The following is a 17,773-nucleotide window of genomic DNA, read 5'->3' as shown; positions in this document are numbered from 1 at the left end:
GTTTTCATATTGTTAGAAGCATATCTTCAAACTAAACTTCTAGAGGTAGGGTTGCTGGCTTAAGCAAAGAATGAGGAGCCTTGTGCTCGGTATATCTGGAGTTGCTGATTCTGACGGTGAATGCATATGTAGTTTTGCTAGATGTTGACAATTCCCTTCCGTTGAAGTTATGGCTTTTTGTGTCCCACCAACAATATATGGGAATGCTTATTTTCTCATGGCCTCCCCACAGGAGTATGTGTTTAAATCTGGAAGCTTCTGCCAATATAATGGGAAGAATGTTGGGAAAATGGTGCCTGTTTAGTTTTAATTTGCATTTATGTTACTGTGAACTAAGTTGAGCTTTTTATTTAAGGATTATAAAAAATCCTTTACTAAATATAGTCTAAAGTAAATTTTTTTAGATTAATATCATACTTGGGAAATTTCTTAAGGTTTATGTCATGTCCTACAACCAATTCATAGTTTACTACTTGATGTGGTCCTGCTTAACTGTAATTTGCTGCAATTACAGAATTCCTTCTGCTATGATGATGACAGAAACTTTAAAATGGCCTTAAAAATACATGTAATTATGTGCCATCATAAATTCCTGCGTACAGTAAAATTTTAGGATAGAAGACTATAAAAATCAAGGCTTTTATCAAGTGTATAAGTGTGTGTGTTTATATTCTCATAATATTTGAAGTTGCAAAGTTTTTTTGGTTAATGAGAAGAAGCATTTGCATTAGGTACTGTGAATGATAGATAACCTAAAAGTGACTAAAACCTTACATTTTAATGATTTATTCATTTCCATCAATGTATCTTTATTACCTATCCAATTACATTGTCAATTACCTACCTATATTCCTTAAGTGCATACTGACTCAAATGGAAAATTTATTATTTAAATAAGCTCTTCCACAGGACAATCAGATAGCTTATTTTTTTCAGAAATTAAGCAGTTTTGTAATTGTTTTTTTAATGATATCAGTATGTACTTAAACACAGTGCAGTATCAACCACCTATTAGATAGCAAACAATAGATAATACAGCGGGAGAGCAGAGACAGTTGATACTGACCATTAATACCTTGGTTTCTGATCACTTAATTCTTAAAATTGTACAGTATTAATCCCTTACTTAACATTAATGTTACAGTAAGTTGAAGGGATCATCTTTCCAGTATGATGTCCTATTTCTAAACTAGACCAGAAGCTAAAACCTGATTCTTCTTATGCAAGTGGCCTCTTGTCTGTTGACCTCAGGTGACATTCCCAGAGTGTGTGCGGTGGATGACACTCGAGTTTGACCCTCAGTGTGGCACTGCACAGTCGGAAGACGTCCTCCGTTTGTTGATCCCCATTAGAACTGTTCAGAATTCAGGATATGGACCAAAGTTGACAGCTGTTCATGAAAATCTGAATTCCTGGATAGAACTAAAGAAATTTTCAGGGTCTTCTGGGTGGCCTACTATGGTTTTAGTGTTGCCAGGTAAGTTTCTTTTTTTTTTTTTTTTGTCTTATTTTGTTTTATATGGTAAAATACATGCATTTATGAGAATTATGTTTAGTAAAGACACGCTATTGAAAATGTTTATTTAATTTTCAGAAGAATGTCTTCAAGACCTCTTCTGTATCTAGATTGCAGTTGATTAGTGAAGAAGACTCTGGGCACTGGGCATAACATGACCAAGGTTTAGAAAAGAGACTGTTCTGAGAATCTTGTGAGAAAAGATTAGCTTGTCCAAAGAAAGTGTGTCAGTCACTCAGTTGTGTGTGACTCTTTGTGACCCCATAGACTGTAGCCCTCCAGGCCCCTCTGTCCATGGGTTTCTCCAGGGAACAGTACTGGAGTGGGTTGCCATATCCTCTCTGGGGGGTCATCCCGACCCATGGACTGAATCCAAGTCTCCTGCAATGCAGGCAGATTCTTTACTGTCTGAGCCGCCAGGGAAGCTTGACCAAAGCAGAGAGTTAATACTGAGGCCAAACTATAGAAAAAGTTGGATTAGGTGTTTATTTTCCCAGTAAGTGTTCAATTTTAAAAAGTTGCTGAGGACTTCTTTGTTTCAAGAGAGCTAGTGATCCATGGAGCCCACTAAGTTATGTAAAGCTTTGTTTTCAAGCTTGAAGAGTATTTGTGGCCAGGTGGGTGCCACAAATTTGTTATTGTAGTCTGTTGTTTTTTTAACCACTTAACCATAAGTTAAGTGATCTTGTGATCTTGCAAACTGTTTTTTTAACCACTTAATCATAAGTTAAGTGATCCTGTGATCTTGTAAGCTGAGAGCCAGTTCAAGTTCAGAAACTTCTTTCTTCTGATCTGACCTGCCATGTTTGTTTGTGAAGAGATCAAAGCCAGATTCCAGCTTAGAAAAAAGGCTAATCCAGGTCACCTCAGTTGGAGAAGGAAATGGCAACCCATTCCAGTATTCTTCCTAGGAAAATCCCATGGACAGAGGTGCCTGGTGGGCTACAGTCCGTGGGATCACAAAGGGTTGGACATGACTGAGCTACTTACACACAGAGGTCACTTCAGTAATTGACAGATAATTGACAATGATTGCTCATGTAACTTACTTAGGACATGTGATTAAGGAGAATTAAATCATAAAAATAACAACCTGGTATGGTTTTATTGTTTCTAGTGTTGTTTTTAGCACAGTTTTGTTCAAGTAAATGTAGAAACCCCAAAACCAAATACATTATTTAGTGCATGTGTGTTCAAGTCATGTCCAACTCTTTTGCGACCTCATGGACTGTAGTCCAACAAGCTTCTCTGTCCATGGGATTTTCCAGGCAAGAATACTGGAGTGGGTTGCCATTTCCTTCTCCAGGAGATCTTCCCTACCCAGGGGTCAAATCCACGTTTCTTACAGCTCCTGCATTGGCAGATGAATTCTTTACCACTGCGCCACCTAGGAAGCCTGATTTGTATTGCTACCTATCTTGAGATGGATAAAAGTAAGGAGATTTTAATAAAGTTGTTTCAGATTTTGAACTCAGTGTTAGTTTTTTTTCTTAGGGAATGAGGCCCTTTTTTCATTGGAGACTGCATCAGATTATGTGAAAGATGACAAAGCTTCTTTCTATGGTTTCAAATGTTTTGCAATTGGATATGAGTTTAGCCCTGGACCTGATGAGGTGAGAATGAATTATCTTCTTATTCTGTTGAGGAAGATTGTGTTTCTAAGGGCTACTGTTGACTTGGATTGTGTTTGCTGAATATATTCAAGAAGCCTGAAATTTTATTTTAAGCTAGGGTGTCAAACTATTTTGTAGTTTAATTTTGTACAAATGAATTGTGTCTGATATTGCTGGTTTTAATACGTGGAGAGATCAGAGTCTGTGCAGCATGACCCAGCCTTTAAAGACATAGTATAATCATGCCTGTTCCAAACCTGGTTGGTAACTGTACCTTTCTGAGTGATTTTTTTTTTTTTTTAATGAAAATTTTATTTATTTATTTATTTTCTCTTCTTTTTTTTTTTTTTTTACTTTATAATACTGTACTGGTTTTGCCATACATCAACATGAATCTGCCACGGGTGCTAATTTCACAATGGCACTAACTTAATATCTGTCGTAAAGATTTCAAGTAGTACTGTTTAAAAAAAAAGTTAAGGTGAAACAGTGATCATGTTCCATCAAAGTAATAAATGAAAAATCCTTTGGACTATGAGTTGTTGGTCTAAAACTTTTTGGTCTGAAACAATATAACCAATGTGAGACATATATTGAATCTCTTAAACTCTTAATTAACCATTAGCTGCTAACACATGCTTCCTTTTTGTTTCAAACGTTATGCTGGAATGCAAGTCACATTTTTTTGATAATCTGCATCATCTCTCAAAAATTCTTTTGGACTCTGTGGGAGAGGGAGAGGGTGGGATGATTTGGGAGAATGGCATTGAAACATGTATAATACCATATGTGAAACGAATCGCCAGTCCAGGTTCAATGCATGATACTGGATGCTTGGGGCTGGTGCACTGGGACAACCAGGAGGGGTGGTACGGGGAGAGGGGAGGCAGGGGGGTTCAGGATGGGGAACACGTGTGTATACCTGTGGCAGATTCATGTTGATGTATGGCAGAACCAATACAGTATTGTGAAGTGACTAACCTCCAATTAAAATAAATAAATAAGTTTATATTTTTAAAAAATTGCATCTTCCAAACAGTTTTTACAGCATCTGATTTTTTTCAATTCTCCAGGGAGTCATTCAGTTGGAAAAAGAACTAGCTAATCTTGGTGGGGTTTGTGCAGCAGCTTTGATGAAAAAGGATCTAGCACTTCCTGTTGGTAAGTGTGATCTTGTACTAGGTATTTATGATTCTTTTAAAAGTTACAAAATTACAAATAGAATGTTTATTGAAAAACATCCTAAAAATAGCAAAATGAATTTAACAGTCACATATATTCATGGGCAGCTGCTTACTATACTGGAGACAATGAGACATTTGTGTTGTATTCATATGAGGGAAATTGGTACAACCTCTTCAAAGAAAATTCATCAATAGCTATTCAAATTGTATATAAATATACCTTTTGATATAGCATTTTTATACATATTTATACAAATACTCAAAAACATATAAGAGATTAATATATCAGTACTTGTGGTTGTAAAACCTAGGAGCAACCAAAATGTTTGTCAGTTGGGAACTGTTCAATCAGCGATGGTATATCTATACAAAACAAATGTAAGTAGCTGTTAAAATACAGTAACAAAAAAGTAAACCTTTATGTCCAGGCCAAGAAAGATGTCCAGATTATATAATTATATGATGTTCATTTTTTTGAACATCATATTGTATACATATATGTAAATACATGTGTATGTTCCCGTGTATGTAGGTTGACACATACATACATACAGTGATTATTTGCATACAAAGTTTTTAGAACAATACATAGGAAACTGGTGATACTCTTCGTCTTTGAAAGGGGATGGTGGCAGAATTTTTTATTCTGCACTTCTGTATAATTCAAATATTTCCCTTTGAACATGTATCAGTTTGGTTATAATATTTTATAAGTTCATTAAGCTATCAGAGAAAATTCAATAAATGTTCTACATCAAGCAGTAAAGCAGAAGATGGTTAGAGAATACAGTCACTGTCTTGGGCTTTCCTGTCAGTAACTGTTGTTTACTAAAGGTGAGGTTCTTCTGTAATATAACTGAAAAAGAAAGAGGTTCTGAATAATCAGTTTCCTTTTAAAGGTGTATATAAATGTAATATCTATCTTTTGATACACTTGATGGGTGCTTTTTTTAGTATTGTCTTGAGATTTACAGCTTATATTCACACTGAAAATAAGCGTTGTAAAATTTAAACCACTGAGATTTTTCCAAAATGATAATAGTTCTCTTCAATTTGGAATATCAAATTTTTGGAGAACATTTATGAATGCAGAAGACTCGAAAGTTAAATGAAACATTGATATATTTTGGTAAACCTTTTCATTTACATACCAGGTAATGAATTAGAGGAGGATCTTGAAATTCTTGAAGAGGCTGCTTTACAGGTATTGTCCTCAATAATTATAAGGATAAACTTTGTACATTAATTTTAAGCCAAATTTTCACTCAAATCAACCTTGTTTTTCTTGAGCATAGCACTCATTCATTGAGTATTTCATCCTACAATTGGCAGTTATAAAGATAAATAACTCATAATTGCTGCCCTTGATGGAATCAACCCCTGTATGAGCCCTTACTGAACTGCACGGTGGGTGTTGACTCTGGAGTGAGATGTAAGCCCCGCTGGAGGAAGAAGAGCTACCAAGTGCCAAGGGCCCAGAGGAGGGTTTTGTCCAGTGGTGGACATTTAAATTAGATCTTGAAAGAAGTTTTATTTACCAGTTAGAAAGAAGATGTTAGTAATAGTAATCGAAATAATATCTATAGAGCAACTTTATAGTTTACCATATACTGTACTGATGTGCTCAATCGTGGCTGACTCTGTGACCCCATGGACTGTAGCCCACCAGGCTCCTCTGTCTGTGGAATTTTCCAGGCAAAAATACTAGAGTGGGTTGCCATTTCCTTCTCCAGTAGTTTGCCATATCTTTGACATTATCTGTCTATTTCTGCAGTTGCACTTTGAAATCACTATTTTCTCTTGTATCTGACAATTATATCAGTTCAGAGAAGTTTTGATTTATCTAAGGATTCAGCCAACTGGGGGATCGAAGCTGGTATCCAGGTCTTCTAATACTTACAGTGGTTTACATGTTATTTATTTTCTGAAATGATTACAGCAGTAATAATAAAAATAAACATTTATGATTTTTAACTTTATCAGTTACTATTCCAAACAGTTTTATATTTTAAAATCATTTAGTCCTTACAACAGTCCTATGAAGTAGGAACTCCTAACTATAGATAAGGAAACTGAGATACAAACAACTTAAATAACTGGCTCAGAATCACACAGCTGGTGAGCAGCTGGTCTAGAGTTTGACCTTTGGCAATTTGGTGACAAAGTCCATGATCTTGATCACTGTGCTCTAATTGTAGGGAACCATGGTGTCCTCAATAATGTTAAGAAACTTATGTTTTTTAAAATCCCACCAGCTTTTGTTTTTCCTTTTAGAAAAGTTAAATCTCTGTATCTTAAGATACAAAAATAAAAGTTAATTAAAAAAATGTTTAATGAACATGCTGTGTGTCATATAGCATTCTAGCTAAGGAAATCCATCAAGTAGCTCATCATCCCAGGTATTATGGCTTATAGAATGTTATTTAGGCCAGATATGAGGAGATCTTTATTGTGCTTCTGTAAAGAAAAAAGTGATGTCCCAAATTACACACCTTTTTGGCATGTAAGGTAGTCGTTGTGATGGTCTAACATACATTAAACACCCATTGCTTGTTAGGCAGATGGTGAGCATTTAAATGTGTTGTGTGTATATACTTAGTTGCATAGTCACGCCAGTTCTTTGCAACCTCATGGACTGCAGCCCACCAGGCTCCTCTGTTCATGGAATTTTCCAGGCAAGAATACTGGAGCAGATTGCCGTTTCTTCCTCCAGGAATCTTCCTGACGCAGGGATCGAACCTACACCTCTTCGCATCTCCTGCATTGGCAGGCAGATTCTTTACCACTGCGTCACCTAGGAAGCCCCATTTAAATGAGTTATTTAAATTGTGTAATAACTACAAGAGATCATTTGATCACCAGTTTATACCTTTCACTGATTCAGGAATGGTCTGTAACTTGTTAGCTCAAGAGGACATAGCAATAACTTGTCCAAAGTCTGAATTTTAACTTGTCCATTTGTTATTAAAGATTATGATTTTGAAATTGCATGGTTCATAAAAGCAGAAGTTACTGTTGTAGAAATTGAAAGAACTGGAAATATAATAGTTTTCCATGAAAATATTTTGTTTTGAAATTATTATACAGTCATTAAGATTTTTCTAGAGTTTTAGCACTTATAGCAAGTCTTTCTAAAATGTTAGGCGTGCTTCTCATCTAGTTGAGAGCTAAAATTTCTGTTTCATCTGCCCTTTTTCCTTAACTTTAATAAGGCTTACACAGGCTAATGCAGTGTATGTGCAGCCACAGTCAGGCTTGCATCTACTTTTTGCCTGAGTCAAGACCTTGGTACCCACCTGCCCAAGAGCACAGACACAGCCTACCCAAGAGAACCACCAGTAATGGAGACACAGAAAGCGGGCAACCTCTGCAGCTGTCTTCAGAGGGGAGCCCTGGTCCCGACACACGGGGATGTGACACGTGCAGGGAAACATGGAGAGCGTGGGTAGGGGGAGATGCAGCGTTAGCTCTAACCTGCAACACTCAGATAAATCGCTTCCTTTTGTGAGCAGAATGAAACTGGAAGTATTACCCCGAGTGTTTCCCTGCTGGAAGTTTTCTACTGTACAGAGTAAAGGAGCACTGGGACATGAGGAGAAAACGATTTCCCCAAAAAAGGCCTATCTAAAATTGGGTGCAAATTCAAAACAATCATGTGATTTAAGTTTTATACTATAAGATATAAATGTTCTCTTTTACCCAACAGGTGTGCAAAACCCATTCTGGTATTCTTGGAAAGGGTTTAGCTCTTTCTCATTCACCAACTATATTGGAGGCACTAGAAGGAAACTTACCACTTCAAATCCAGAGCAATGAACAGTCCTTTCTGGACGATTTTATCGCTTGTGTTCCAGGATCAAGTGGTGGAAGGCTTGCGAGGTAATGCATTCCTAAGTCCTACAGTGATTTTCCTCCAGGGCTTACCTTAGTTTTCATTTCTGAAGAGAAAGGAGAGGAGTCATTAGGATGTTACAGTGCTACCTAAAATAATGTAGTTTATGTGTTTTGGACTCTCTGAAATATAAAGTAGTAGTTAATATTTCAGTATATTTTTAAAATATATAATAATTGTTAAAAATATATAGACTACATGGTAAAATAGAGAAGTCTAGAATTTGATGGTAATATTTAATATCTATACTACTAAATTTGTCACTATATTTGTCTTAATATGAGGATTTTTTCCAAATCTACAGTTAATGCAGATATAAATTAGGAATTTAAATCAGGTAATTTAAGATGATAGAGTTCTCATTTATTTTGTTGCTATTTGCTTTTTTTGAAGGTGAACTAATATGCTGACTTGAGTAATTTCACTAGGAAATATGCCTCAGAGAGTAAAGAATCCACCTGCAATGTGGGAGACCTGGGTTTGATCCCTGGGTTGGGAAGATCCCCAGAGGAGGGCTTGGCAACCCACTCCAGTATTCTTGTCTGGAGAATCACATGGACCAGAGGAGCCTGGCAGGCTAGTCCATGGGGTCGCAAAGAGCCGGACGCGACTGAGTGACTAAGTACACCGCACACACTACTAGTAAATACAGAAATATGACCCTCTTTCTGGCTTTAATTTTAAAAATACAGAGATTACTCTTTGGTTTTTAAAAACTAAAGTGGTGATTGGAGAAAAATAGAAAACATCTTTTAAGTCAGCCTCACTGCCTTCTTCATGGACCTTTTCATGTAGTATACATCACAATTTACTCCTCAGTCATCTCACAGGACCACTTGAATGCAGATCATGCAAAGAATTCACGCATGGATATCACAAAAAAGCGAATTTGCATGGAAGGAATGGTAGTGAAGGAAAATCATTACTAAGCTGTGTAAAGAGAAGGTGGTGTATTTCTAACCTTGTGCTCCCCAGCAAGCAAAATGTCACTTCTGTTTCTGCTTTGACAGAAATGCTGCTCTTTCCCAGGTCTTCAGGTTGGCAATTAGGCAAACCTTCCCTAAATAGGGATTCCCTGGTGGGGCTCAAAGGCTAAAGTGTCTGCCTGCAATGCAGGAGACCTGGGTTCAATCCCTGGGTCAGGAAGATCCACTGGAGAAGGAAATGGCAACCCACTTCAGTACTCTTGCTTGGAAAATTCCATGGACAGAGAAGCCTGGTAGACTACAGTCCATGGGATCTCAAAGAGTCAGACATGACTGAGCGACTTCGCTTTCACTTTCCTTAAGTAGTGTTATTTGGGACTTCTAAGAATATACAACCTAAATTCATTTTCTTGGTTATTTTAAATCAGCCATAGTTAAAATTTCACACTTTCTGATTTTACAGTTGTTTCTGTTTTATTTGTAATCATCAAAAATCTCATATGCTTTAGCATATTGAAAGGTTGTTGAATCCTCCAGGATTCTTGGCCCCCGGAGGAGAAGAATTCAGTCCGGGGCCAGAGACAAGGCTTGATCACTCAGAGCTTTTGTGTAATAAAGTTTTATTAAAGTATAAAGGACATAGAGAAAGCTTCTGACATAGACATCAGAAGGGGGCAGAAAGAGTACCCCCTTGTTAGTGTTAGCAATGAAGTTATATGCTCTCCAAAGAATCCAAAGAATGTCTGGAGATTGTAAAGACCTCACCAGACCTACTCCCATAATTTACATTTTAAGATAACAGAATTAGCCAGAAGGTTTAATCCAGAGACTGTCCTCAGGCAGGATACATTATTGTTATATAGTCCTAAGGAATGTAGAGAAGGAAAAAAAAGTTTGTCCTTTCTTCCTCCTTGAGAATTCCAGACTCCTCTCTCCTTGGGGACCCCTAGACTTATTTACCTGCCTAGGAAATGACTCTCTCAATATTTGTTTAATGAATTTGTCATTAATAATTTCCGAGGAAGTTATTAATACTTGTGATCCTTATTGTGCCTGCATACTAAGTCATTTCAGTCGTGTCTGACTCTTTGCAACCGTATGGACCGTAGCCCACCAGGCTTCTCTGTCCATGGGGATTCCCCAGGCAAGAATACTAGAGTGGGTTGCCATACCCTCCTCTAAGGGATCTTCCTGACCCAGGGATCGAACACTATCTCTTAGGTCTCCTGCATTGGCCAGTAGGTTCTTTACCACTGGCACCATCTGGGAAGCCCATGGTCCTTATTACTGAGTTGGAAATGATAATCCCTTTAGCACTTTGTTTAGTATGCTGCTGCTGCTGCTGCTAAGTCACTTCAGTCGTGTCCGACTCTGTGCGACCCCATAGACGGCAGCCTACCAGGCTCCTCTGTCCCTGGGATTCTCCAGGCAAGAGCACTGGAGTGGGTTGCCATTTCCTTCTCCAATGCATGAAAGTGAAAAGTGAAAGTGAAGTCGCTCAGTTGTGTCCGACCCTCAGCGACCCCATAGACTGCAGCCTTCCAGGCTCCTCCGTCCATGGGATTTTCCAGGCAAGAGTGCTGGAGTTGGGTGCCATTGGCTTCTCCTTTGTTTAGTATAGTTTTATTCATTTGGCCTAGTTTCATTTTAATCACTGAAGATATTGATGAATGTTTGGTTTTTTGTTTACTTGTTTTTTCATTCCTGTTAGGTGGCTTCAGCCAGATTCCTATGCTGATCCTCAGAAAACATCTTTGATTCTGAATAAGGATGATATTCGGTGTGGTTGGCCTACCACCATCACAGTGCAAACAAAAGACCAGTATGGGGATGTGGTACACGTTCCCAACATGAAGGTAATTGTATTGGGATTAAATTAATAGACATCTAGGCACTGACTATTGTAACTCATAAAATTTTAGAAATGACAAGAGCTTAGAGTCTTATTTGCAGTGCGCTCCTTACTTATATGCAGTGAAGGAAGCTGAAACATTTTTAAATGATTTGTTCACATTAATCAGTACTCGATTATGCAAGTTATATACTTTTTGGGTTTTGCTTCACATACGCTGGATGCTATGGTGATTCAAAGGGACGATAAGAAAGTGTCCATAAAAAGAGTGCTAAGCACAAAGAGGGAAGACCATCATATATTAGTCATTGAATAAATAAATGAAAGAATACATTTAAAAATTTTATGTATGTTTTTAAAAGACTTAAATATGTTTTACATTTGGTACTACTGAAGCAACCTTTAAAATATAATATTGATACTTATTAAATAAATCAGAAATACCTAAATTTGGATTGTAAAAGAATGAGGAATGGAACTAGTTCTGTGCTATACTGAAGAATATAGTTCTCTGAATACTTCTTCCCTGAGACATTAGTTAATAATGACACTTTAGAGCATATTATAATAAAGGCATAAAATTAAGTCTTCTATGTTATATATTAATTAAATATCTTATTTAAAACTTTTATTAGATTTCTGGAAACAGTGAATATCGAACAAAAGTTTGTATAGGCAATCCCCAGTTACGCCGGCCCTTCAAAGTTGTGTTTACAAAGTGATTAGGTTATTTGGAGTTGATTAAGCCTGAAATCTTTTTTGCTCACAGAGAAGCTGATTTTACCTCAATATACTAGCACTTTTTCAACTAGTTGGTACTTTATTTCATTTGTACCATGGAGAAGCACAATACCACTTACTTGATTCACAGTTAAAAAAAAAAAAAGGACAATAGTTTATATGTCTTAAGACCAGTAAGTAAAACTGTAATGAAAAGCATTTGGCCCTGATACTAAAGAAAATTCAGGCTTTACTAGTGGCTTTCAGTGTTTTGGCCATGACCCAAACATATATAGGATGGAAGAGTATGTACTCTTTTAATTACATACAGTATACATAATACATATCCATATAGTAATGCTTCACTCTTACATTTTTTCTTCTGCTTACCTTTTTAAAGAAGATCATACCCCATCAAAGTGTTTTCATGCTAAGAATTACTCTTTAGAATTTAAAAAGCGTCACAAATTGTAAGAAAAAAATGGAGTAGAGAATAACGTAATTCTGGTAGTGATAACAAAAAATGACTTTACCCGAGGACAGAATTTTTATCCCAATACAGTATGCTTTAATATGTTGAAGGGTTTTGTGTATTCATGGGTGAATTTCTCATTTCACAGTGTATTTGTGAATTGTTAAATCCCGTCTTTAAGCCCACAGTAAGTCCCTTATTCATGTGACTGTATTGTAGTTACCATTTTCCAAGTCAGCATAACATTTCATTTCTTTTTAATGTTCATCCTTACTATTGTGCTTATGGTAGATCTTTAGTTGCATTTTCTTATGTTTCCTCCTTTGCACCTTTTACTGTCTCTTGCTGCATTTTAGTATCTGAGCTGTTTACATCTCACATTTCAGAGTCAGACTTTATGCTTTATCTTTTTTGTTCTCCTCTTTGGGTTCTTTTTTAGCCACGTGATCTCTCTCTCTCTCCCCCTTTTCCTCTCTTTTTTGTTTATTTGTGTTTGTGTTTGTCTGTGGTGTGTGGTTTATGGGATATTAGGTCCCAGGTTCAGGGATTGAACCCAGGCCCATGGCAGTGAAAGCACTGATTCTTAACCACTGGACCACCGGGAATTCCATCTCTCTCTTTCATTACTTCTCTTCTTTTTTTTGCCTGTATAATCTACTTCTTAAGGACAAGAATCCTGAAGCCTCTTAATATACTCAGATTCATATCAGATATATCTGTAACATAGAAAGCGTATTCTAGGAAACTCCAATAAGTACTATTTAGGAAAAGTGATTTGCATACCTATTGATGTTAGATTTATTGATACTGCATTATCATATTAGCTGAAAACAAAATTAATTCAGCATGTTTCATTTTCAGCCTGTTAGTTCATGAAGTTTTCAGGACATTTTAGACTTATCAGAAACTCCTGAAGTATCCTAATAGAGTAATAATCAATTATTTGGAACATAAAAGTTGGTTTACAGATAGTATTTTTGAGATCCAAAATGCTTTTTTAAAATAGCAACTGTTACTGGTATTTTTTTAACTTATAAAAATGACTACTCCAAATAAATTGTGCTTAGTAAAAAGAGAAAATTGCATAGGAAATAAAAGAATAACATATTTTATGAAGAAGCACAGTTTATAAAAGAAAGCAGAATGGTTATCATTTTTTAATCTCAGTACTCATAAAATATGAAATTATTTATTGATTTATTTCAAGGTTGGTGGTATATAGGCAGATGTACTTCTACTTTTAATTTACTGAGGGAAAATACAGTTGTTTAAAGAAATATTAAAACAAAATAATATATATGAAAATAGTAGCTATAATTTAAAATCAAATTCTTAAAATTTGGAAGCATTTACTTTTTTTTTCCTTTGTTACATTTAAGTTTAAAGCTTTTAATGGTGGCAGTGTATATGAGCTGAACAATTTTACTATTTATTTTTAAACTTCTGTGTTTTAAAAAAGTCAGATGGGTTTTTAATATTTCCAGAGCATGATGCCAATCCAAATACTGATTTCTTGTAACTCCAACGAAGGATTGTGGTTATTTAGTGAAACATGTATGCTACCTGCACTTTATGTAGACAGTGAGAGTTTCAAAACTACTAACTCCACAGAATGACACTGATAAGAACAATCCACGTTCCTGGGATGTCTCTCAATTACTTGAGTAATATTCTCAGTTTCATTTATGTGTTTCTTCCTATTTCTGTGAAGATCCTCTTGTTGAATTACCTGTTCTTGCCAGCCACAGTAGTATCTGAAAAGAACAGAAGAAACTTTGGGTGACCCTCAAAATGATGAAGAGCTAAAATGGTCTTTAAATCGTTGGTAACTTTGTGGTTGTCTAGGTTCCAAGTGTTTTTTGCCAGTGCATAGCAAATAACAATGTAATATTTTGTTATAATTGTTGGAAGGTACTTCTGAGTATTGTTTATGAGGCAGTTTGTGCTTTCAGTGTTTTAACATGCCTTAGGAAGTTTGTTCTTTGCATCTCTATAGTAAAGCAGATAAAAAATACCCCATTTTATCACTGAAGAAACTGAGTTGGAAAGTTTAATAGATTGCTTGGCCCTCATAGTTCATGTTGGTGACAGAACCACCTGATAGTACTCTTTCTGCAAAGTAAATAAACATCTTTAAGTTTTAGGTATAAAATTTGCTCTATTATCTGTTAATTTGTAAGACATCTGTCAGGGGAGTACTTTTTCTTTGCAGAACAGTATAGCTAAAGTTGAGTTTAGTGCTTTAAAATATGTGAAAATTACTGGAAAATAATTCCAGCAAGAATGTAGATACCTTTTACTGGCCTTTCCTAGATGTTACTAATGGTGGCACATGTTTTTATTTTGTTTTGATATTTGTGATTATTTATTCCCCCAAACAAAGCCTCTCTTTTGCACTATGTTCAGGATCCCTGTTGAGATGCATTCTTCATAATCATTTGGCACTGTTAAATAGTCTTTAAAAGGAAAGCCCAAGAAGGACAAGTGGTAATGTAAAACTTACAGAATTGCCAGTTTAAAGTTGTTAATTGCTTCTTTTGATGTGTCACGGACAGTTATATAATAATGGCATTTGGTTTTTATAATATCTCATTTAGGTGGAAGTGAAAGCCGTTCCTGTTTCTCAGAAAAAAACATCTTTACAACAAGAGCAAGTAAAGAAACCTCAGAGGATTCCTGGTAGTCCTGCAGTACCGCCTGCATCTTCTAATACTGACATGACCTTTGGCGGACTAGCATCCCCAAAGCTGGATGTTTCGTATGAACCCATGATAGTGAAGGAGGCTCGATATATTGCCATAACAATGATGAAGGTAATTCATTTTACCTCCCAGGAAAATTTTATTTTTTACCATTCATTTATGTAGCAAACATTTCAGTTCCTGTGAAAATGCTTGTGTATTTTCAAATTACCATTATTCCTCGGACGCAACCCTTCAGGACTCTGAGCTTATTATTGAGGCCCTCTTCAGCTTTGGGTTCTTCCAAATGTTAGGCTTATCTCTTTGGGTTTCTTCCCTCTTTGGGCTTGACGCTTTTAGACAGATTTTTTAAAATTTTTGTCTAGTTTTTTTAGTTAATCTTTAGAGGCCAGTGTTAATCTAAATTATCAAGATGGTCATTATTTGAAATCAGAGTTAGGAATTATGCTATTTTCAGAGAGCAGTGTGAGCCGTTGTAGGCTCTCATTTGGAGGAATGACATAATTTTTGGTTTTATAAAGATTATGGTAGAATATGGAGAATGTGATTGGGTGGGTAATCAAGAGGCTTGGTTTGGTTTAAGTCTGTTTAGGAGACTGCTGACTTAATCTGGTGAGATATGCTCATCCCTTGGACTAGTGAGTTGTCAGTCAGTATAGATTCAGGAGATTTTTAGGAAAGAGGAAGGAAATAAAACCCGAAGTTCACAATTTGAGCTTGAGTAGTAAGAGTGATAATATTGGAGAAGGGGCAGTTTTTGGTTGAGGAGGGTAATAGATTCAGCGTTGGATGTGGTTTTAGATACCTCTGAAATATCCATCTGAAGATAGATGAAAAGAAGCTGAAACTACAAACCTGACGTGATGACAGTCTTACCTCATGAAAAGAATTGGAGAATCATCAGTACTTGGATTACTCATAAATTATGAAAGTAGGAGATGTCTATCTAAAATGGTGAAAATAGAGAAGTTCCAGGACAGGGTCCTGAGGAACATCAGTAATGATGATGCTCAAACTTCTGTCCACATCAGAATCACCAGGAGCACTTACTTAAAAAGGAGATTTTCCTATCATCCGAAGATGTAGATAGGAAAGAGGTTCCAAAATTTATATATATAAAACAAATATGCAGAATGATTCATATTCAAAAGCTACGCTTTGAGAAATGTTGATTTACTAGGTTAAAAAGAAATGGAGAAGGGAAACAAAAATGTTGGCAAGAATACCAGCCAAAGGGCTAGTATAAACTAGGACATCGATTTTTACCTTTGGCCCTTTTACCACTGCGGTGCATATGGTGACTCATTTAATTCTCATAACAACCCTGTACATCACTGGTTTTTATTCCCATTTTACATATGTGGAAACCGAAGCATAGAGAGGTTGAGTAAGTTGTCAAAGGGCGCCTAAATGCCAGGTAGTCAGTTCCAGATTTTATCTCCTGACTACTTCCTCAGCTGCCTTATGCCATGGCTTGTAAGTCACAGAAAGCATATTAAGGAGGATTAATGATGTTTTGCGGCAGAAATGAAGTTCTGAAACGGATCTAGCAGCGATCTTGACAGGAGCAGCTTTAGAGACATAGTTGGTTAATTAAATTGCAGTGAAGAGAAGGTGAAAATAGTATCAATCTAGGGGGGTGAGATGGGAAGGGAGATCGGAGGGATGTTCAAGAGGGAGGGGACATATGTATACCTATTGCTGATTCATGTTGGGATTTACCAGAAAACAACAAAATTCTGTAAAGCAATTATCCTTCAATTAAAAATAAATAAAAATTTTAAAGAGAGGTGAGAATAGCTAAAGACAAAATGAGTGTACAGTAGTCTTTCAAGATGTTTGGTTGTAAAAAGAGACAGAGGAAATAGAATTGAGATAAGGCTTTAGAGTCTTGAGATTGAATATAGAAAGACATCTTTTAGTACTGATGAGGAGACGTTTGAGAAGGGACAATGAAGATACTCCAAGAGATAAAAATAGTTCTGTAGTTTAGGTGGAGGGATTGGCTGTAAATAAGAACTATTACCTCTTACACTGTACCAGGAGAGGGAAAATAAAATAATCAATTGCTAATAAGTTTATAGGTTGTGTGGCCATGGAACTATTTATGAGAGCAATTATATGTCTTAGATTAGAGATGGGAGTGATGAATCTTAGGATCAAGATTTTGAAACAAAGGGAAAAAAAAATGAAGTAGTTATTGTACAGAATGAGGAGAAAGTGATCAGAAAAGATTTATCAGCCCTCCTTGGAGAATCAGTTGAAACTGAAGATCCTGTATTAGCAATGCAGTATGAGTCTTATGAACATGAAAAAAAAATGATCATAATCGTTTAGATTGAGTCGGCATGGATGTTGTCCCAGATAATTCAACAAGCAAACAGTGACTGAGAAGGAAGTTGAGCATCTGGTGGTTAAAGAAAGGTCAGTGGAATCCAGCTCATTTGGAAGGAAAATAAAAGTAGATTCAGAGAGAGAACTCTGGGGAGGTGAGAATGACCAGAAGCCTTAAGAGTAGAAGTGGTTAGGAGTTGCAGAGGCAGAAAACTGAGCAAGTAGTGTCACAGGTCCGTGACTGTCAGTGCAAGTGACTAAAAGTGGAAGTTGAGATGATTGAGGTTGAAGAAATAAAGGGACTGAAAATCTAATAGTTTTGACTATTAAAGAATTTGAAGCTAAACATTCTCATTCAACTTTTCTTTAAAGAATTTAACTTCTTGTCTCCTTACCTCTCTAGGCATTCTTTTAGTTTCCTGGTAGCCTACTTGTTTGTATAATTTCTTTTGAAAATCTAGTTACCAGGACTGAATTCAGTATTCTAGGAATGTTCTGAGAGGCCCAGGATAGGGAAGTTACAGAATACCATTCCCGAACTGTCTCTTTGAGATATTAATTC

At 36.3% G+C, this 17,773-nt stretch overlaps 1 protein-coding gene across 23 annotated transcripts in view; it reads left to right on the top strand.

Moving 5' to 3' along the window:
* Positions 1-17,773, top strand: part of MYCBP2 (MYC binding protein 2) — a 273,135-nt gene that overhangs the window by 171,817 nt on the left and 83,545 nt on the right. For all 23 annotated transcript variants that reach the window (XR_011259486.1, XR_011259485.1, XM_069601843.1 and 20 more), the window contains 7 exons: positions 1,252-1,477; positions 3,011-3,129; positions 4,203-4,290; positions 5,468-5,517; positions 8,020-8,192; positions 10,843-10,987; positions 14,773-14,988. Coding sequence is in view for 21 of the 23 variants with exons in the window: in XM_069601843.1 (XP_069457944.1) it covers positions 1,252-1,477; positions 3,011-3,129; positions 4,203-4,290; positions 5,468-5,517; positions 8,020-8,192; positions 10,843-10,987; positions 14,773-14,988 (1,017 nt within the window). In the remaining 2 variants the exon portion in view is untranslated. The remainder of the gene's footprint in view (positions 1-1,251; positions 1,478-3,010; positions 3,130-4,202; positions 4,291-5,467; positions 5,518-8,019; positions 8,193-10,842; positions 10,988-14,772; positions 14,989-17,773) is intronic.

Source organism: Ovis canadensis, chromosome 10 (genome assembly GCF_042477335.2).
Source record: "Ovis canadensis isolate MfBH-ARS-UI-01 breed Bighorn chromosome 10, ARS-UI_OviCan_v2, whole genome shotgun sequence".
In the NCBI taxonomy this organism is placed as follows: domain Eukaryota; kingdom Metazoa; phylum Chordata; class Mammalia; order Artiodactyla; family Bovidae; genus Ovis; species Ovis canadensis.
This window is presented reverse-complemented; position numbering and strand designations above follow the sequence as displayed.